Genomic DNA, 15590 nt, shown 5'->3' on the forward strand with positions numbered 1-15590 from the left:
CACCATTCCGTCGTTTTGTTTTCCGTTGCTGCTCGGGGCAAGTTATCCCCACGTCGAAACTCGCGACTTGGATACTACCGCGGTGCGCTTATGGAGGCGTCGCCGCCGAGGAACGGCCTATCAGATTTGACCAGACCTTTTGTTCCCACGGCTCCGAGTCTTGGGTGCGCGGAGAGGCGAGGAGAGGAAAAAAAACGGGAGACGCTCGCTAGTCTTATTACCCGCGCCGGGAATTAAAAAAAGGGGGCGGGGGCAGGGAACTGGGCGCCGGATAGAGAGGGATGAATGGATGATGTGCCGCGGTCGATAGAGGCGTTTTTGTCTGGGATTTTCCAAATAGACTGGCTTGAAAAGAATTCTCTTCAACTACACGAGATGAGACTAGGAGGATAAAAACGGAGAGAGGGAACATACACGGTTGAACATGGTTTCCTCGTAGAATCTCGTACCCGTGATCGAGGCTTCGTCGTGGCGTCTCGATGCTCCATGTCCAAGTCGATGTCTTGACTGATACGACGTTATCCTAATTCATTCTCTCGCTCTGATGCGCACCTGCAACATTGATACCCACCTCTCTCAAGATATAAAGGCAGAGAATAAAGAAATCTAGACTCTTGGACTGTGCCTCTCCCGGTAGCTCGCACGTCTCTCGTACGCCTTCCTAACCCTCCGATCCGTTCCACGGCCAATCGACAATGCAAGTCAAAGTCCATCCCCGACAGTATATATCCCGATACTCCTGTATGCAAGCCTCGGCTTTCCTCCAAGGACCATGTGCTATCTTATTCGAGTGATTAAGAAATAAGAAATATGAGATGGGGAGTGAGTAAAGATAAGATAGAAGGACAAACGAGGTGTAGGCAACGGTGGAATGTGGCTCGAGTCCGGTCATCACGCGTCAAACCGGTTGAGCAAACCAGTAAAGAGATGCCAATTCCGGTGTGAAGCAGCAGTGTATGAAGGCCGAAAACCAATCAAAGAAAATTATGTCCAAGGAAGAAAGAAACAGCCTCATAAACTCCTGTTCCGTCTAGGGCAAAGCAGTGGCTGATATTTGCGAGCATGGTGAGTCGAGGCGAGGGAATGGCCGTTGGCCCTCTACCAAGAAAAGGTCATGAGGGCGGGATTCAAGGCAAGCGGCAGAAGAAAGTGGCTGGCCGCGACCGTGGCCATGGGGAGGATGGCGACAAAGTCGGTGATGCGCCAGTCATGCGGCACAAACGGCCCGACGGCGAGGATGATCATGCCGATGATGAAGATGAGGGCGAAGAGCATTGAGAATTTGAACTGAATGAGAGAACCTGGTTAGTCAAGCCAGCAGACGCGTTGGTGGACTGGAATCACAACTCACCTTCTTCAGCACCTTGGGCACTTCGATGAAGAAGTTTGAAAACTCGGCTTCTTTGCTCGTCGCCCCCCAAGTCATGTCAATCTCGAACATGTGCGCCAGCAAGGCCTGGCTGACGTGCAGTGACAGACCGCCAAGGAAGATGGCAAGCATAAAAGTCCACTTGAAGTTCTCAAAGATGGCGTACAGCAGGCTGCGCTCGCCGACGCGGTACCGCATGACGGCGAGGGCAACGTTGCCGAGGCCGTTGAAGACGATGATGATGGAGAACCAGACCTGCCACGAGTCGACGTAGTACTTATCGAGATAGCCGTTGAACCAGCCCATGAGGAAGTAGTTGGCGGCCGTCATGATCCACGCGGCGCCAATGGCGTAGTAGGTGCCGATGTACGAGATGACGGTGATCTTGGAGGTGAAGCGGATATTGGAGAAGAGGAAGCGGCGGAACAGGGGCGTGAAGGGCCCGCGCCAGAGCCAGGTTCGAATGGGGTGGAAGAGGAGCTCGTTGCAGCCGTACGCGTACTTTTCCCATCGGGCCAGCTCGTCGTACACGGTCAGCGACACCCCCTCCTTGAAGCCCTCGCCGGCCCAGGCCGCCAGACGGATGATGTAACCGTTGCACTGCAGGCGCAGCGACATGTCAAAGTCCTCTGACACGTGGCTCTCAGACCAAAACTTGTCGTAGCCGTCCTCGTCCTGGTACGACACCTGCTGGATGGCGGACCAGCGGAGGATGGCGTTGTGGCCGACAAAGGGGGCGACGTCGCCGTTGGAGACCGTGTATCGGATGGCCGAGTAGATGAGGTTGGTGAAGAAGGTGATGCCGTTTTCAAAGTAGGTATGGACAACCTGCATGACGCCCGAGGAGAACTGCATGATGCCAACGTCGGGCGACTGCTCCATCTCGGAAACGGCGTCGAGGAAGCAGTCGGCAGGGACGCGTGTGTCCGAGTCAATGAGGAGGATGTAGTCGCCCACGCGGATGTTGCCGTCGGCCCAGGCACGGCCGTCCTCCTCGAGCACCTCCTTGAGGGCCTGCTCGTAGGCTTGCGCCTCGTCGTGCTGGCTCCACTCGGGCGGGCGGTTGATGGCTTGGAGCTTCTCCTCGACCCTACACGAGACCATGAGGGCAAAGTTCATGTTGGACGCCTTCTTGAACTTGCCCTTGCGCTGGAAGCCGTTCTCGCCGTGCCTGGGGCGGGCGACCCAGCCGATGCTGTTGTCGGCGTAGAACTCGATGCGTGCGCGGCGGTCCTCCTCGGAGATGAGCTGCAGCCCGTCGTCGTTGATGAACATGTTGGCCGAGCCGCCCTGGAGCTCGTAGGTGGACATGGCCTGCTTGATGGACTTGACAGTGGGGATGATGACGCCCTGCAAGCCCTCCTTGTACACGGGGCACTGAATCGTGACGTGAGGCAGGACGGGGGTCTGCAGCCGCGGTGGAGGGCGAGCCGAGAAGAACTTGGAGTTGATGGTAAGCTGGCGGACAGGGCCGAAGATTTGAGCCAGGCAGCCGACAATGACCTGGGCGAAGAAGAGGGTGAAGAAGACTTGGACCGGGCAAAGCGCGATCAGGGCCAGGCGGATATAGCTGCCGTCGACAGACACTTCGATGGCCAATTGCCTCCAAGCGGCACCAAGCGACACGACAATGAGGACCATGGTCAACGAGACCAGAACCGTGTTTTGCAGATGGACGGGGCGCTTCTCCGGCTTGATCTCACCGCTCTCCTCATCAATCTCGGCTTCCGCAACGGCGCCGCCGCGCTTCTCGTCCTCGTCGTCGTCGCTATTGCCCGCCTTCCACACCAGCTCCATGAGCTCCGACTCAATTGCCTTGGCGCGCTGCACAAGGTTCAGGGGATCATCGTCCCAGACAATGAGCAGGCCCTCGGAGGCAACAAAGGCGGCAAACTGGTGCTTTCGCGCTCGCGGTAGGTCCTCCAGGGTGGGCAAGATCTGGACGCGCAGACCGTTCATCAGGGGCACGTCCACGGCATCGGGAGACCATTGCAGGAAAGTCTTGATGACCCGAGAGTTTACAGTCATGGCACACTACGGGCTCACACCTGTCAGTCTTTCTCACGCAGTCGAAGCAAAGAAGGCAGATGGCTCACCTGGAGGTTCATGGCGGCGCAGGCTATGGCGAACGGGGAGCTGCCGAGCTGGGAAGGGCATGCCATGTAGTGGCCACGCGCCTTGCGCAGGAGCACGCCTTCAGCCTCGCCGGATCCATCACCAACCCATAGCTGGGAGCATTGCTGCTGGTACAAGTAGTTGACCATGACCTCATGCTTGATGTCGTCGAGGAATATTGAGCTATGGCTTGACGGCGTCGACCGCCCAGAGCTCGACTGTGGCCGGGAATGAAATCGAGGAGTCGGAGGCAGGAGCTCCATGTCGTTGCCGTTCCGGGCCGAGTGAGGTTGCTTCTCCGACACGTCGGAGGGCCCATAATGCTGGACCTGCGAGGGTGCATCCTCGGCCGGTGGAGGGGGCTCAGACTTGCCGGCCTTGAAGTAGTCGCCAAAGCCCATTGTTGAACGAGAGTTGAGAAGTCGACAACACCTTGGAAGCTTGGGTAAGTGGGTGATGCCCTCTTAACTCGGGAGGAGGGCTCGCAAGCCCAGCGGACTTGGGGGCCTAAAGAGGCCGAGAAGAAAGCTTCCTCTTGAGCAAGAAAGTGCGGCCCACTGCTATGGTGTGCGCCCGTCAGATTAAAGCCTGTCTATGCGAGCTCATGGGACACGAGCCTGAGACATACAGTGAAGGCACGGGGTGGCCTGCGGTGCGAGCTGATGTTTATTTTGGCACGAACCTAGAACGGGGCGTTGGTTCGTCTCGGGCCTCTTGGGTAGCACAAAGAAGGTCGAGCAATAAGAGACTGTAAGCGGACGTGATGTCGACGGAAGGAAACCTTGGGGAGTGAAAGCGAATCCCGAGTAGGTGAGTGAAGCCGGGCGCAAGCCAAGAAGCGAAGACGAAGTGGGCTGAGGAAAGCAGCCAAGGTGATGCTTGAAGTCTACTTGACCGTCTCAGTGACGGAGTATGAGCGAAACTAAGGAAAGTAGGAGATAGACTTATGAGGACAGGCAAAACGAGGCGAGGCAGAGAGCAGATGTAAGGCGGAATAGTGGCGGGTTGGACTTACAGACGAGATGAGTGGCCACCACTCGGCCTCTCCCAAGGCCTTGAGGCCGAGAAGGAGCAGGGATGTGCAAAGTGTGTGAGGGCCGAGGACCAGCCCTGAGCCACGAATAGAGATTGCGGTTTGTCAAGGCCGAAGACGCCACGGAACCCTTCTGGACCCCACCACCCCCTGATTATTGCCAAGCTGGAACAAAGGACAACGGCGACGGATCCGAACAGAGGATTTCAAGTAGAGACCGAGGCCCAGAAGTTTGGGTGGGTGGGGAGGAGTGGAAAACCCGAAGATACCTGGCGGCCGGAAGGACGAGAGGCAGGAGGGGGAAGACGGACAAGGAATGTTATACGAACCGCAGCAGCAAGTCAGGCTCAGCCCAGCTTTCGACAGCCGAGGGGAGGCAAAACAAGACTGGAACCGGGAGCATGTCTGGCATCGACCATGCACTCTGGAGCCTTGCTGGAGCATGTCTGGGAAGGCCGAAGGGGTGCGAGGAGTGGTGATAGAGGCGGGACCCTGGTCTCGCCCACGTTTTTCGCTTGGGTAGCGCACACCCCGTGGATACCAGGGATCCCTGCTCCGAGACGCCCGGGCCGAGGTGGGGGAGGGGGGCATGTGGACTGTGTCGAGGATCGGGGCGGTGGTGTCGATATCTTCTCGTCTCGTTTCCCCGTGGAAGCGGGCCATAAGCTCGTGGACAGCCTTAACGCCACACATGGCAAGGCCCCGATCTTTGACCGCCCAGTCGGAGAGATAAGAGAGAGGGGGGATGGGGTCCAAAGTGTGATTCGTAGCTGGACCTACTGGACAGTACATGCCCGTCACTTCGGCCGTCCCAAAAGCTCAGAGCGGGAGAGCGAGCGAGAGAGCACGGCGCCAAGAGAGCGAGATTAGCTGATGGCGCCTGCGGGGAGGCTTGTTCGCGCCCGAGGACAAACGGCGGCATGAGTCCAGGGCGGGTCCAGATCGCAGGTGTGGCAGACGGGCAGGCAGACGGGCAGGCAGACGGTGGCAGCGAGGCGGCCCACGGTCATCCATGCATCGTCACTCGTGAGTTCCACGAGATGACACGCTTCGGAGGCAGCTCGTGAGCGCGAGCGAGGTGGTGGTATTGGCGGGGCCGTCATGCCGTACCGCAGCTCTGCCTCGACGCTGAAACAGGCCTCCTCCTCCTCCTCCGATGACAATGGGCGGTTCGCTGCTTGGATGAGGAGAGGAGGAGGAGGAGGAGGAGGAGGAGTTCTGGTACCTAGTGGATAACAATGTTCAACCTTCCGGATTAGGAAAGCGGCAGAGCCCACGAACCTGTCGTCCGGGGTCCGAAGGGGGGTGTGCTTAGTACCTAGGTATCTAGGTACCTAGGACTGGCTAACCCCAGCCACGGCCTGCATATATATCTGGACGGTACGTACGGAGCAGGTACTCTCGGAGCGGGTATACATGCTGGGTACAAGGATATTTGTTTCGACCCGTACAAGAGCAGAGACTGCTAATAAAGGCATTCATCACAGCAGGTATTACGCAGGCGAAGCTCCAAGCGCTGGAGGGAGTGGCCCATGTCTTGGCAGCTTCACCCCACTCCCATGTCTGCAGCGGGGCCGTGGTGCTCGAGGTGCGGTTTTCAGGGCCCTTCAGAGCCTAATTGCAGTGATGCCCGCCAACCGCGGCCCGCACGGCTGGATACTCGGCCCGGTGCCGAGTGCGGTCCGGCCGGCAGCCGGCAGCTGCGGAGCTACGAGTCCGGGCTGGACAATTCGGTATAGTAGACTCGGCCGAACAGTCAAAGTGTCTAATGAATGATGCGGATACCATACTGTGCAGGATACCCAGACAGATCTCGCAGGCGGCTCGGTGACTACCCAGAGCGTGACGATGCACGGCATCTTCCCGGAGAGGACATCCATCAACAGTCTTCCCCCTGTCCAGCTGTCAAGCCTCAACAGAAGCTGGACTCGTCAATATTCGCCCCCTTTTTCACTCCTCGTGAGGCACTTTGTAAGCGTCAAGTGGTCGCTGGTAGCATCGTGAAGCAGTTTTGGGGTGGATAAGCGCAGTTCTCGGGTGGCGTGGCTCTCGGCTCTCATCTATCCGCCCTCTTTGATTGGGCGACATGCCACCATACGCACACGGGTTGACGGGCCATGCATGTAGCTGGTCGGAGGGCAGCAGCTGGATGGCGTCGCCGGCTGTGTGATGAGATGATGCACTGCGAGTCGATTCATGGCCCGCGTACCGCACGGGTACAGTGGTGGCCGTCGGCGGTACCTGCAACCTCTGGCCTACAATAGGCGCGGCTCAAAGGACAATCGTCCAAGTATTATATGTGGAGGTTGTGTCTTGGACGTGAACAAGTCGATTTGTTTGGCGGGACCATCTGGAACAAGCTTAAAAACCGATTGGCAGCCTTACTGTATTAATTAATTACTCACACATTATTGCTAGAACCCGTCTCTTCCCGTCTTTAGCGCGTCGACAGTCTGGAGGCAAAAAAGCCCCGCGGAAAGGGCCGAGAAGAAGGGAAAAAACGCCCAGAAACAGGGAAAAGACTGGACAAGAGGAAACGTGTGATGCGGCGACTCCAAAGGAGCATCGAATGATAAACCGCGGTTCCTTCTAAAAAGAAACAACGATCAAATGAAACAGCAGTCTGGCGGGGCAAAGGAAAAAAAGCACTCGGTACGGATGTTTTGACGAGATATTCACACGAGGGGAATTCTCGCCAGCAGTCTTCGGATACGCCGTACACGGTAGCCCGACAAGGCAACAAGAGGGCCTGCCGAGCTGCTCGCCAAGATGCTCGAGCTCGGGTTTCCCATGCACCCATTACCTGCATACTCGACGCTCGTTCATCAGTTGCCCCTGTACCACCACACAAGGTCTCTTCATAGCCCTCGGGGACATGCACGAGTGTATCTGCATGCGCCCTCATGCACGGTTACGGTGGCCACCACCCTCTCCAGGGGGCTATTTTTGGGCCTCTGCCCCCTTCTCTCGTATTCCTGCACCTGGTGAATGGAAGCCATGGAATTCATACAGTACACAGACACACAGACACACACACACACACACACATATGTACACACACACACACATACACACACACACATACACACACACACACACACACACACACACACACACACACACACCTGCCCGTCTGACCCAAGCCGCGGTATCACGGTGGCGGCAGTCCATAGGGCAGGTTGAGGTGAGGTGATGGCTGACATACATGGGCTTGGATATAAGATGGGTGGTGAGCACGCAGATTGGATTGGCGATAGACACTCTTGTCAACAGCGTGACCCGGCAAAATGGAAGTTAAAGAAAAAAAACTGGATATTAGTGCGAAGAACAAAGAAAAATAAACAAGAGAGCCCCCGGGACCCTGGCGCCCCGGGGCGTCCGTGCACCCTTCCGTGTCTCTCTCGGGCTGCTGCTCCCGGATCGCCAGACCCGAGCATTTATTTGGATTTGTGTGCGATCCTCCATTGGCGCCACGGCAGCAAAGCAAGCGCCCTCCCCAAGACACTGCTCACTGCTGCCCGCGTCTGTCGGCGCTCGGCCCTTTCTGTCGTTTTGCTCTTTTCCTTTCATCACGTGGCAGTTCATCATTACTCTCACTTACAGCAGCAGCCAACAGTCGGCATGGACGTCTTCTTCTCATGCAGAGAGAGACATCCCGACTCCTCGATTTGCTTCTTCTTCATGTCCGAGACAGACAAGCGAGCAGACGACCGCCCTGTCTCTGCGCCTCGAGTGTCCGGAGCCAAGAGACCAGACCAGCGATGGAGGGCCTTGCTCGGAATCCGGGTGCCTTGCCGTTCCTCGGCTGTGCAGCACATCAGCGCGCTTCGGCGAGACGAGCGAGGTGATGCATCACGTTGCACCCGCCAGGCACCGGCTGGAGATGACGGTGGCACGAGCCACAACCTCTCTCTTGGCTTGGCGATTAATTATTATCCCAACATATCTTTTCTATCATCACTGCAAGCCCGCCGCAATCTCCGAATCCAAGGGTGCCCGAGGCTCCATACCGGTAGGGAGTTGGCTCAGCGCAGCACCTCACTGTAGGTAACTGTCTGCAGTGCCCGGCCTCCCCTAACCGCCCCCGCGCCGGGGATTTACCTCTCTGACCCGCCGCCCATCGAGCTGATAATACGATGGATGCTCACTGAAGAAATCAACCAACGGCCGCTAGCCGTAGCTCTCCCGTCGCCAGCCCTCCTCCAGTGCATCTATCCCCACACCACCCCCCGCCTCCGCTTTCATGAAGTAATTAATTAGACCATCATCCAAGTTAGCCGAGTGGTTCACGACGAGGTTTGGAAAAAATAAAACAAAAATAAAACCCCCTCAGTCTTGTACGACGTCTTTAACCGCAAAGGGGAGCGCGATGACGTTTTGGTGCTGGCAGAGCCTCCCACCTCGACGGCCACCTCGACGGCCACCTCGACGGCCACCTCGACGGCCACCTCGACGGCCACCTCGACAGCCACTCCGACGGCCAAAGGATCCCTCTCGTCTTCACCGTCCCATCTCGCCCACCCGCCGCCATCTCCTCTTCGTCGCGGAAACAAACATGTTTGGTTCCCGACATCTGGCCTGGAGCCGCCCACGCCCACTTCGTACATGTCCGCTCCGCGTCCCTTCACGCCCGCCCCAGGCTCGACACCGCAAGCTGCCGCGTGAGCCTGACTGCTGAGACACGCCGACATGGCTACGTTACATTGCACAAGTGTGCATCTTTATCCAACGCCCTCACCCACCCCGCTCTTCGCCACCCATGCCTTTGTCACGCAATTCACCGCATCTTTGCGTCTATCTGACGGGCGAGCAAGGAGAATCCAATAAACAAATCTTACTATCAATCTAGTCTCTCCAAATACGACGGCAGCTGAAAACAAGACATGAACGCAAAAGAACCATAACGCCTGCCTTCCAAGGGCAAAATCTCGTCAGCCAGGCCCAGGACCCATAGAGTAGCAGTCGTCTGAGCGCACCCATCCTGCCTCGACTGCAGCATCTAGTCTGTCATCCGAGCCGGAAACCCTCCAATCCGCGTCTATATCAGCCAACATTATACAGAGATACGAGATGCAAACATGATCCCGCTAGTGGATGAATCAAAAAAAGACAAGATGAGAGAAAATGAGAGAAAATGAGAAACAAGGGGGAAAAAACCCCTGCAAAAGTCCTACAGCTCCTCATTGCCGTCACACTGCTGCATCATAACGACGCGGCTCACCTCGAGCTGAGGCTGAGTCCAGGTCGGGTACCACGCGTCGCGCGCCTTCCAAAAGTCCTTCTTGGCGCTGTTCGAGCGGTCCAGCCACGGCTTGCCCGACTTGCTGTCCTCGAACCATCCGTTGGTGCCGCCGACGGCCAGGTTGATGACGAGGTAGAAGTCGTGGTCAAAGGGTGTGTTGTCGCGGCTTGTCTGGCTCCAAACGTCGGCCAGCCGCGTGCCGTTGGAGTTGGACTCGGGGAATCCGCCGCGCTTCCACATGGGCTTGTCAAAGTTGGTGTAGAGCACCTGCAGCAGCCGGCTGTTGACGTAGGTGAAGAGGTACTTTTGCGACCATTCGAGGCCAAACGTGTTGAAGCTTTTGCTGTACGTCGTGTGCAGAGCCCGGTGCTTGTTGTTGGTCTTCCACCACGCGTCGTTGGCCGAGTCTGGCCCCCAGTGCAGGGCCGATGACACGATGTCGTTGCCGCCCTGGGCGTAGCTCCAGTTGTTGCCCCGCGACTCCATGATGTCGATCTCGCCCGACGACGGCCAGCTGCCGTACGTGTCCTTGACTGGCATCATCCAGATGGCGGGCCACAGCCAGTCGCCCTCGGGCAGCTTGGCCGTCACCTCGACCCGTCCGTACCGAATCTTGGCTCCCTTCTTGGTGTTGATGCGGCCCGACTTGGTGGGCGGCACAACGCTCGAGTTGCCGGCCGTCGTGTTGGTCGCCGCCACGCAGCTGTACCAGTCCTTGGACGTGCAGGATCCGTCCTTGAGCAGGTTGATGACATTGTCCTTTTCCACCTTTTCGGCATCCTGGAGCGTTGCCTTGATGACGAGCTTACCGTCACGTACAAAGACGTTTTCGTCATTGCTCGTTGTCTGCTCAAACTCGCCGTTTCTGTGCCGGGTTAGCCTCGAGCAACAGTGGATGTGGAAATCAGAGAGAGAAGACGTGAGGAAAGCCGTACCCAAAGCCACCGACGGCCACCTCCTTGGTCCAGATGTTGGTGTTGAAGCCAGCGTCAAAGCTGTCGTCCATGACGGGACAGTACTTGTGCCGGACGACGCTGCGGATGCCGTCCCAAACAAGGAATCCCGAGACGGCGAGGCCGATCAGGATGCCGACAATGGGCAAGATGGTGACCCACTTCTCCTTGGGATCCCTCTTGTCGAGCCACGGCTTCTCGGCGTCGCCCTTTTTGACTCTCCGCGAGTGGAAATAGCGCTGGGAGCGTTCCTCGAGGCGCTGGCCCAGTGCGCTCGAGGATCCGTAGCTCGAGGGTGGCCGGGAGGCATCCGGGCTGCCAAAGGTATTGGTGCTTGCGCCAGGACGATGCGACGAGGCCGTGTCGTTGTCGCCAAAGGGATTCCGGCTGCCGTCCGTGTTGGGCGTGCCGGGGCGCAGGGGCGTGACATTGGCCGAGGTGGCAGCTGAGGGGACGACGGGTCGGCCAAAGTAGCCGTTGGGGTATGGTTCAGGGTCCATGGCGGCACAGGAGATGTGGATGGTCGCGGGAAGGGGAGAGGAGAAGAAGAGGCGTGGCTTCAGGAGGCGGGCGGGCGACCTAGAAGGCGGTCTTGGAGTTGATAATGGACGGCGAGCCCACAATTCGGATTTGCGACTGGGGCGGACGATGGTATCGTGGAACCCGAGGCCAGAGCTGGGGGACGGGGTCGAGAGACGGCAAAGGAATGAAAAGGGAGAGTATATATTATGAGAGAGTGACTGTGCCGAATAAGAGGAGAAGTCGAGATATTGGAAAAAGCAGAGGATACAAGGCGAGAATACCAAAGTCAATAAGGAATCACAGCAAAGTCTAAGACGGCTGAAGAGAAGCGGCTGGGCGTTTGATAGGCACGAGGCAGACTAGGATGAGGGTGCGTGGGCCAGAGAAGCAGCAGCATCTCGTGCCTCTGGATGGGGAGACGGGGACGGAGAGGCCGGGTGGAGGAAGGGTTGGACCTCTGGCGTCCATTAGGCGCCGTATGCATCATCCTTTGGTGCTCGATATGGCAGGCGCACAGTGGTGGAGCGGCCACAGATCCTGGCAGGGCTGTGCTGAACCGCTTGCCGCGAGGGACCGAGACCGAGAACAGGGGGGGAGGCGAACGAACGCCAGGTGGCGCTTCGCTTGCTGTCGTGTCAGTGCAAAGACGAATTTTGTGGGAGCACAGCAGCATGTTTCCCTGCATGTATTTGTACGGCGGACGGGCGGGTGAGCCGCTGCAACTTTGGACGACGACGTTATTCGGATGGGGTGTGTGTGTGTGGTAGGAGGTAATTAACACAGGAGAAAAAGGGGGGGGGGGAGAAGAAAAGTGGCGGCCGTTGTGGCTGAGCTGTGGCTCACGAGTGCTAATTAGTGGGCCGCTTTGCCCAATTACGGAGTCGCTCCGGGCCCACTTTCGGGGATCTAGGAGCGATAAGCCGGGGGGGGAAGAGGGGAGGGGGGGAAGGCACCCTTGCAGCTAGAGAGACGCCCCTTCCTTGTGCATGTGCAAGTGTCAATATCTGCAGCGAGCATGCAAGAGAAGCACTCAAGCAGAGGTATTCGCGCTTGGTACTGCGATGTACAGGCGACATTGGGGGTCTGTGTTGTCGACGAGACAAAAAGGTCGAGAGAAAAAAACAATCATGGTGGCAATGACGACTGTTGTAGAACGTCGTCTACTGGTACATGGCGGTATCGAGCTTTCTCAGGTTCTCACTCTCCTTGCAAGTGTCTCATTAGGTAGTTTTTTCATAGGCAGTACTGGACCTAGATAGTAGGTAGGTAGGTAATTATAAAAAATCCGTCTTGGACGGAGCACAGGTTGTACCCTCAAGGAGCACAGGTTGTATCTCGAGGGTACGGATACCTACAATCGACAACCAAAACCCACCCCTATATGCCTCTGCGGTTCCCATTGAGTTTCGGAGCAGGCAGAGGAGGAGTAGCAAGGATGGATGGAGCACACACCCACGGGCCCGGCGCGGCTGCGAAGAGCGAGCAAGACAACAATGCAACGTCTCTCGAGCGACCCTCGAGCGTCTGTTTGATGCAATCCTGACGTTTGGCGCTCAGCCGTCTGCCAGCCCACAATTGTCCAGTCGTGCTCAAGCTCAAAGGACAGGAGGGCAAAGAAAAAGAGGCCAGTCGGGCGCCTTTGCGATCCCATGGCTGCCCATCCCGGCCCAATGACGTGGCTGCCGTCGTCGGTATCGTGTCTGCAGACGCAGAGCCCGTGACCGTCCGAAGATTGATTGTGTCCTGCTGTTGAGGCGAGAAGAGCAACGCAGAAACGACAATAGATTGCCAGCCGTGCCACCAGGCGTGTTACCTACTTTGCGTATGTGCTTGCAGGAGAGAGGGAGAGCGGCCATGTCAGAGAAAGCGGCGCAGCCGGCCGCCTTGGTAACAGCTCGGACTTGGCAAATAGAAACCTCATCTATACCGTCCATCGCCAAGCCGACGTCTCTCTCTACAGCGCCGACACGACGCCATCACCACCTGCATCTGCATGGGCCCCGTCTCCCCTTCTCTCCTCTCCAGGGACATGCCGGTGTCTCAAGCCGGGGGGGCCTCGGCAGATGACAGCGAGGCCGCAGGTCCGCGTCACGGAGAATGGGCTCGGTAAGCTCCGTTTTCGTCGTACACGCGGTGAAGCTTGCACTCGAGGTGGACCAAGCTTCTTGGCCGTGCCGAGCATTTGGTAGCACAAGCCTGCGTCCCAAAAACTGTATGTGTATGTGCCCGTCGACGTTGATGGAGCAGACATGATGGGATGCCATGTGGCATGTGGGCGTACGTACATGCACCTACAGACTGTACAGCAAAACGCCTGTCTCGGTCTTCCGTGATAGTGCCTCGTTGACTTCCTGTTTGTTGCTGCCAATCTACCCGAGGCGTCGCGGACATGCATCGCGATGCAACTCGACGCCCGGCCCAGGCCCCCCCTCGCCGAACGGCCAACGCGCCGCCCGCCATCGACGACCCCCGAGTTCGCAGACGACGGCCTCATTCCCTCTTACATGACTTTGTTCCTGGGAAAGCCAATCCACCGACCCATGCGGTAAGAGTCGCCGGCCCAAGGATCCCGTCTCCCGCCCATGCTGCCGTTCAAGATGTTGCCGCCCAAGATGCTGCCGCCCAAGATGCTCTCCGGCCTCGCCGCCGGCCTTTTCCTCTTGCTTCCGTTTGTTGCTGCGGCGGGCGAGCAGCAGGACCTGGGCTCCGTGCTTGAGGCAAGCCAGGATCTTTCCAAGTTCTATGACCTGCTCAAGGTGCGCCGAGAGTGCCCCTTTCTTGCTGATCAAGGAAGACGAGGCTGCTCCTGTAGCCTCGGACAGTGTTGAATGAGACGATACAGCAGTCACCATTCATGTTTGCAACCTGCTGATGCTTGCTGGTCCAGAAATACCCCGAAATCTTGCTCCAGCTCCCGAGCTACACGGGCGTCACGGTGAGCCAGAGAGAAACCCGTGTCTATTGTTTACCCCCTTTTCCCAGACATCTCACCCACCCACTCCCCGTGTCTTTCCCTCTCACCCTCACTCTCACCCTCACCCTCACCCTCACCCTCACCCTCACCCTCACCCTCACCCTCACCCTCACCCTGCATTCATCCGTTTCTCCGCACTGACCATGGCCAGATCATCGCCCCCACCAACGAAGCCTTCGACCGCATCCCCTACACCTCCCTCAACGCCGCCTGGGACCCGGCCGACAAGGCCAAGACGGTGCCCCTGTTGCAGTACCACATGATCCGCGGCACCCTCGCCACCGACGACGACGCCGCCCTCAGCCCGGGCCCCACACGCGCCCGCGCAACCCTCCTCGTCGACCGGGCCTACGCCAACGTCTCCGCCGGCCAGACCGTCCTCGCCGCCAAGCAGCCCGCCGGCGCCGTCGTCTTCACCTCGGGTCTCGGCTCGCGCTGCTCCGTCGTCGAGTCTGATCTTCGGTTCCAGGGCGGCGTCGTCCACGCCGTCGATAACCTCTTGGTCCCGCCCGCGCGTCTTGCCCAGACGGCGCGCGCCTTTGGTCTGACTTCTTTTCTGGGCGCGCTTTATGCTGCCGGGCTCATGCCCGCTGTTGCTGATCGGAGCAATGTGACTGTCTTTGCGCCCCAGGATGCTGCCTTTGCCCTGGTCGGCGGCGGGCTCGAGAAGATGAAGACGGCCGAGCTCGCCCGCGTCATGAGCTACCACATCGTCCGCGGCCAGGTCCTCGTCTCGTCCGCCCTGGCCAACGGCTCCAAGCTCGAGACGCTGGCCGCACCCTCCGAGGCCGGCACACCGCGCCCCGTCACCATCCGCCAAGCCGGAAACAACAAATACGTCGACTCGGCCCAAATCATCCAGCCCGACATCCTCATCGCCAATGGTGTCCTCCATGTTGTTTCATCTGTGCTCAGCCCGGATGCCGGGACGGCGGCTGTCCCCAATCCAGACTCGGCCATTCAGCCTCCCGTTTTCCCCGTCAGCCGCGCTCGTCACCCCTTCACCTCGGCCCTGCCCTGCACCACGAATTGCCCCGTCGCCTCATCCGACGTCTTGGAAGCCGCCTCCACACCTTCCACCACTTTCTTCCTCGCCAGCTCCAGCAAAGGGGTCGGGGCGCCTGGCGCCGCCTGTACAGCCCATGTGGCCGGGGCCGCCGCCATTGGTCTTTTGGGGGTCGGTGCTGGGTTGGCGCCTTGGCTATGATCTCTTGTATATAGAACTGGGCTTGGCTCTTTCGACGAATACTATACTGCAGCTTTGATGGCGATTTGAGAAAAGGCTAAGAGTTAGACAGAGGAAGGTTAATGAATGGTGAACTGGTTCTTACGGCAAAGGAGACGATAATGAGCATAATGGGTACCCCAATCCACAGGTGCCT

General features: G+C 58.2%; 3 protein-coding genes across 3 annotated transcripts; 1 reads left to right on the forward strand and 2 right to left on the reverse strand.

Moving 5' to 3' along the window:
* Positions 1-1098: 1098 nt before the first annotated feature.
* On the reverse strand, positions 1099-3885 carry HRG_04335 (glycosyl transferase family group 2 domain-containing protein; the record flags this gene model as incomplete). Its single annotated transcript, XM_044862806.1, has 3 exons — positions 1099-1287; positions 1352-3403; positions 3466-3885. 3 exons carry the CDS (start codon positions 3883-3885, stop codon positions 1099-1101), a joined length of 2661 nt encoding a protein of 886 aa, XP_044721420.1.
* A 5802-nt stretch (positions 3886-9687) lies between these two features.
* On the reverse strand, positions 9688-11212 carry HRG_04336 (glycosyl hydrolases family 16 domain-containing protein; the record flags this gene model as incomplete). Its single annotated transcript, XM_044862807.1, has 2 exons — positions 9688-10624; positions 10695-11212. The coding sequence occupies 2 exons, from the start codon at positions 11210-11212 to the stop codon at positions 9688-9690; spliced, it is 1455 nt and encodes a 484-aa protein (XP_044721421.1).
* A 2604-nt stretch (positions 11213-13816) lies between these two features.
* HRG_04337 (fasciclin domain-containing protein) lies at positions 13817-15415 on the forward strand (the record flags this gene model as incomplete). Its single annotated transcript, XM_044862808.1, has 3 exons — positions 13817-13990; positions 14122-14169; positions 14360-15415. The coding sequence occupies 3 exons, from the start codon at positions 13817-13819 to the stop codon at positions 15413-15415; spliced, it is 1278 nt and encodes a 425-aa protein (XP_044721422.1).
* Positions 15416-15590: the final 175 nt, after the last annotated feature.

Source organism: Hirsutella rhossiliensis (assembly GCF_020360975.1).
Source record: "Hirsutella rhossiliensis strain HR02 chromosome Unknown scaffold00004, whole genome shotgun sequence".
Classification (NCBI taxonomy): Eukaryota; Fungi; Ascomycota; class Sordariomycetes; order Hypocreales; family Ophiocordycipitaceae; genus Hirsutella; species Hirsutella rhossiliensis.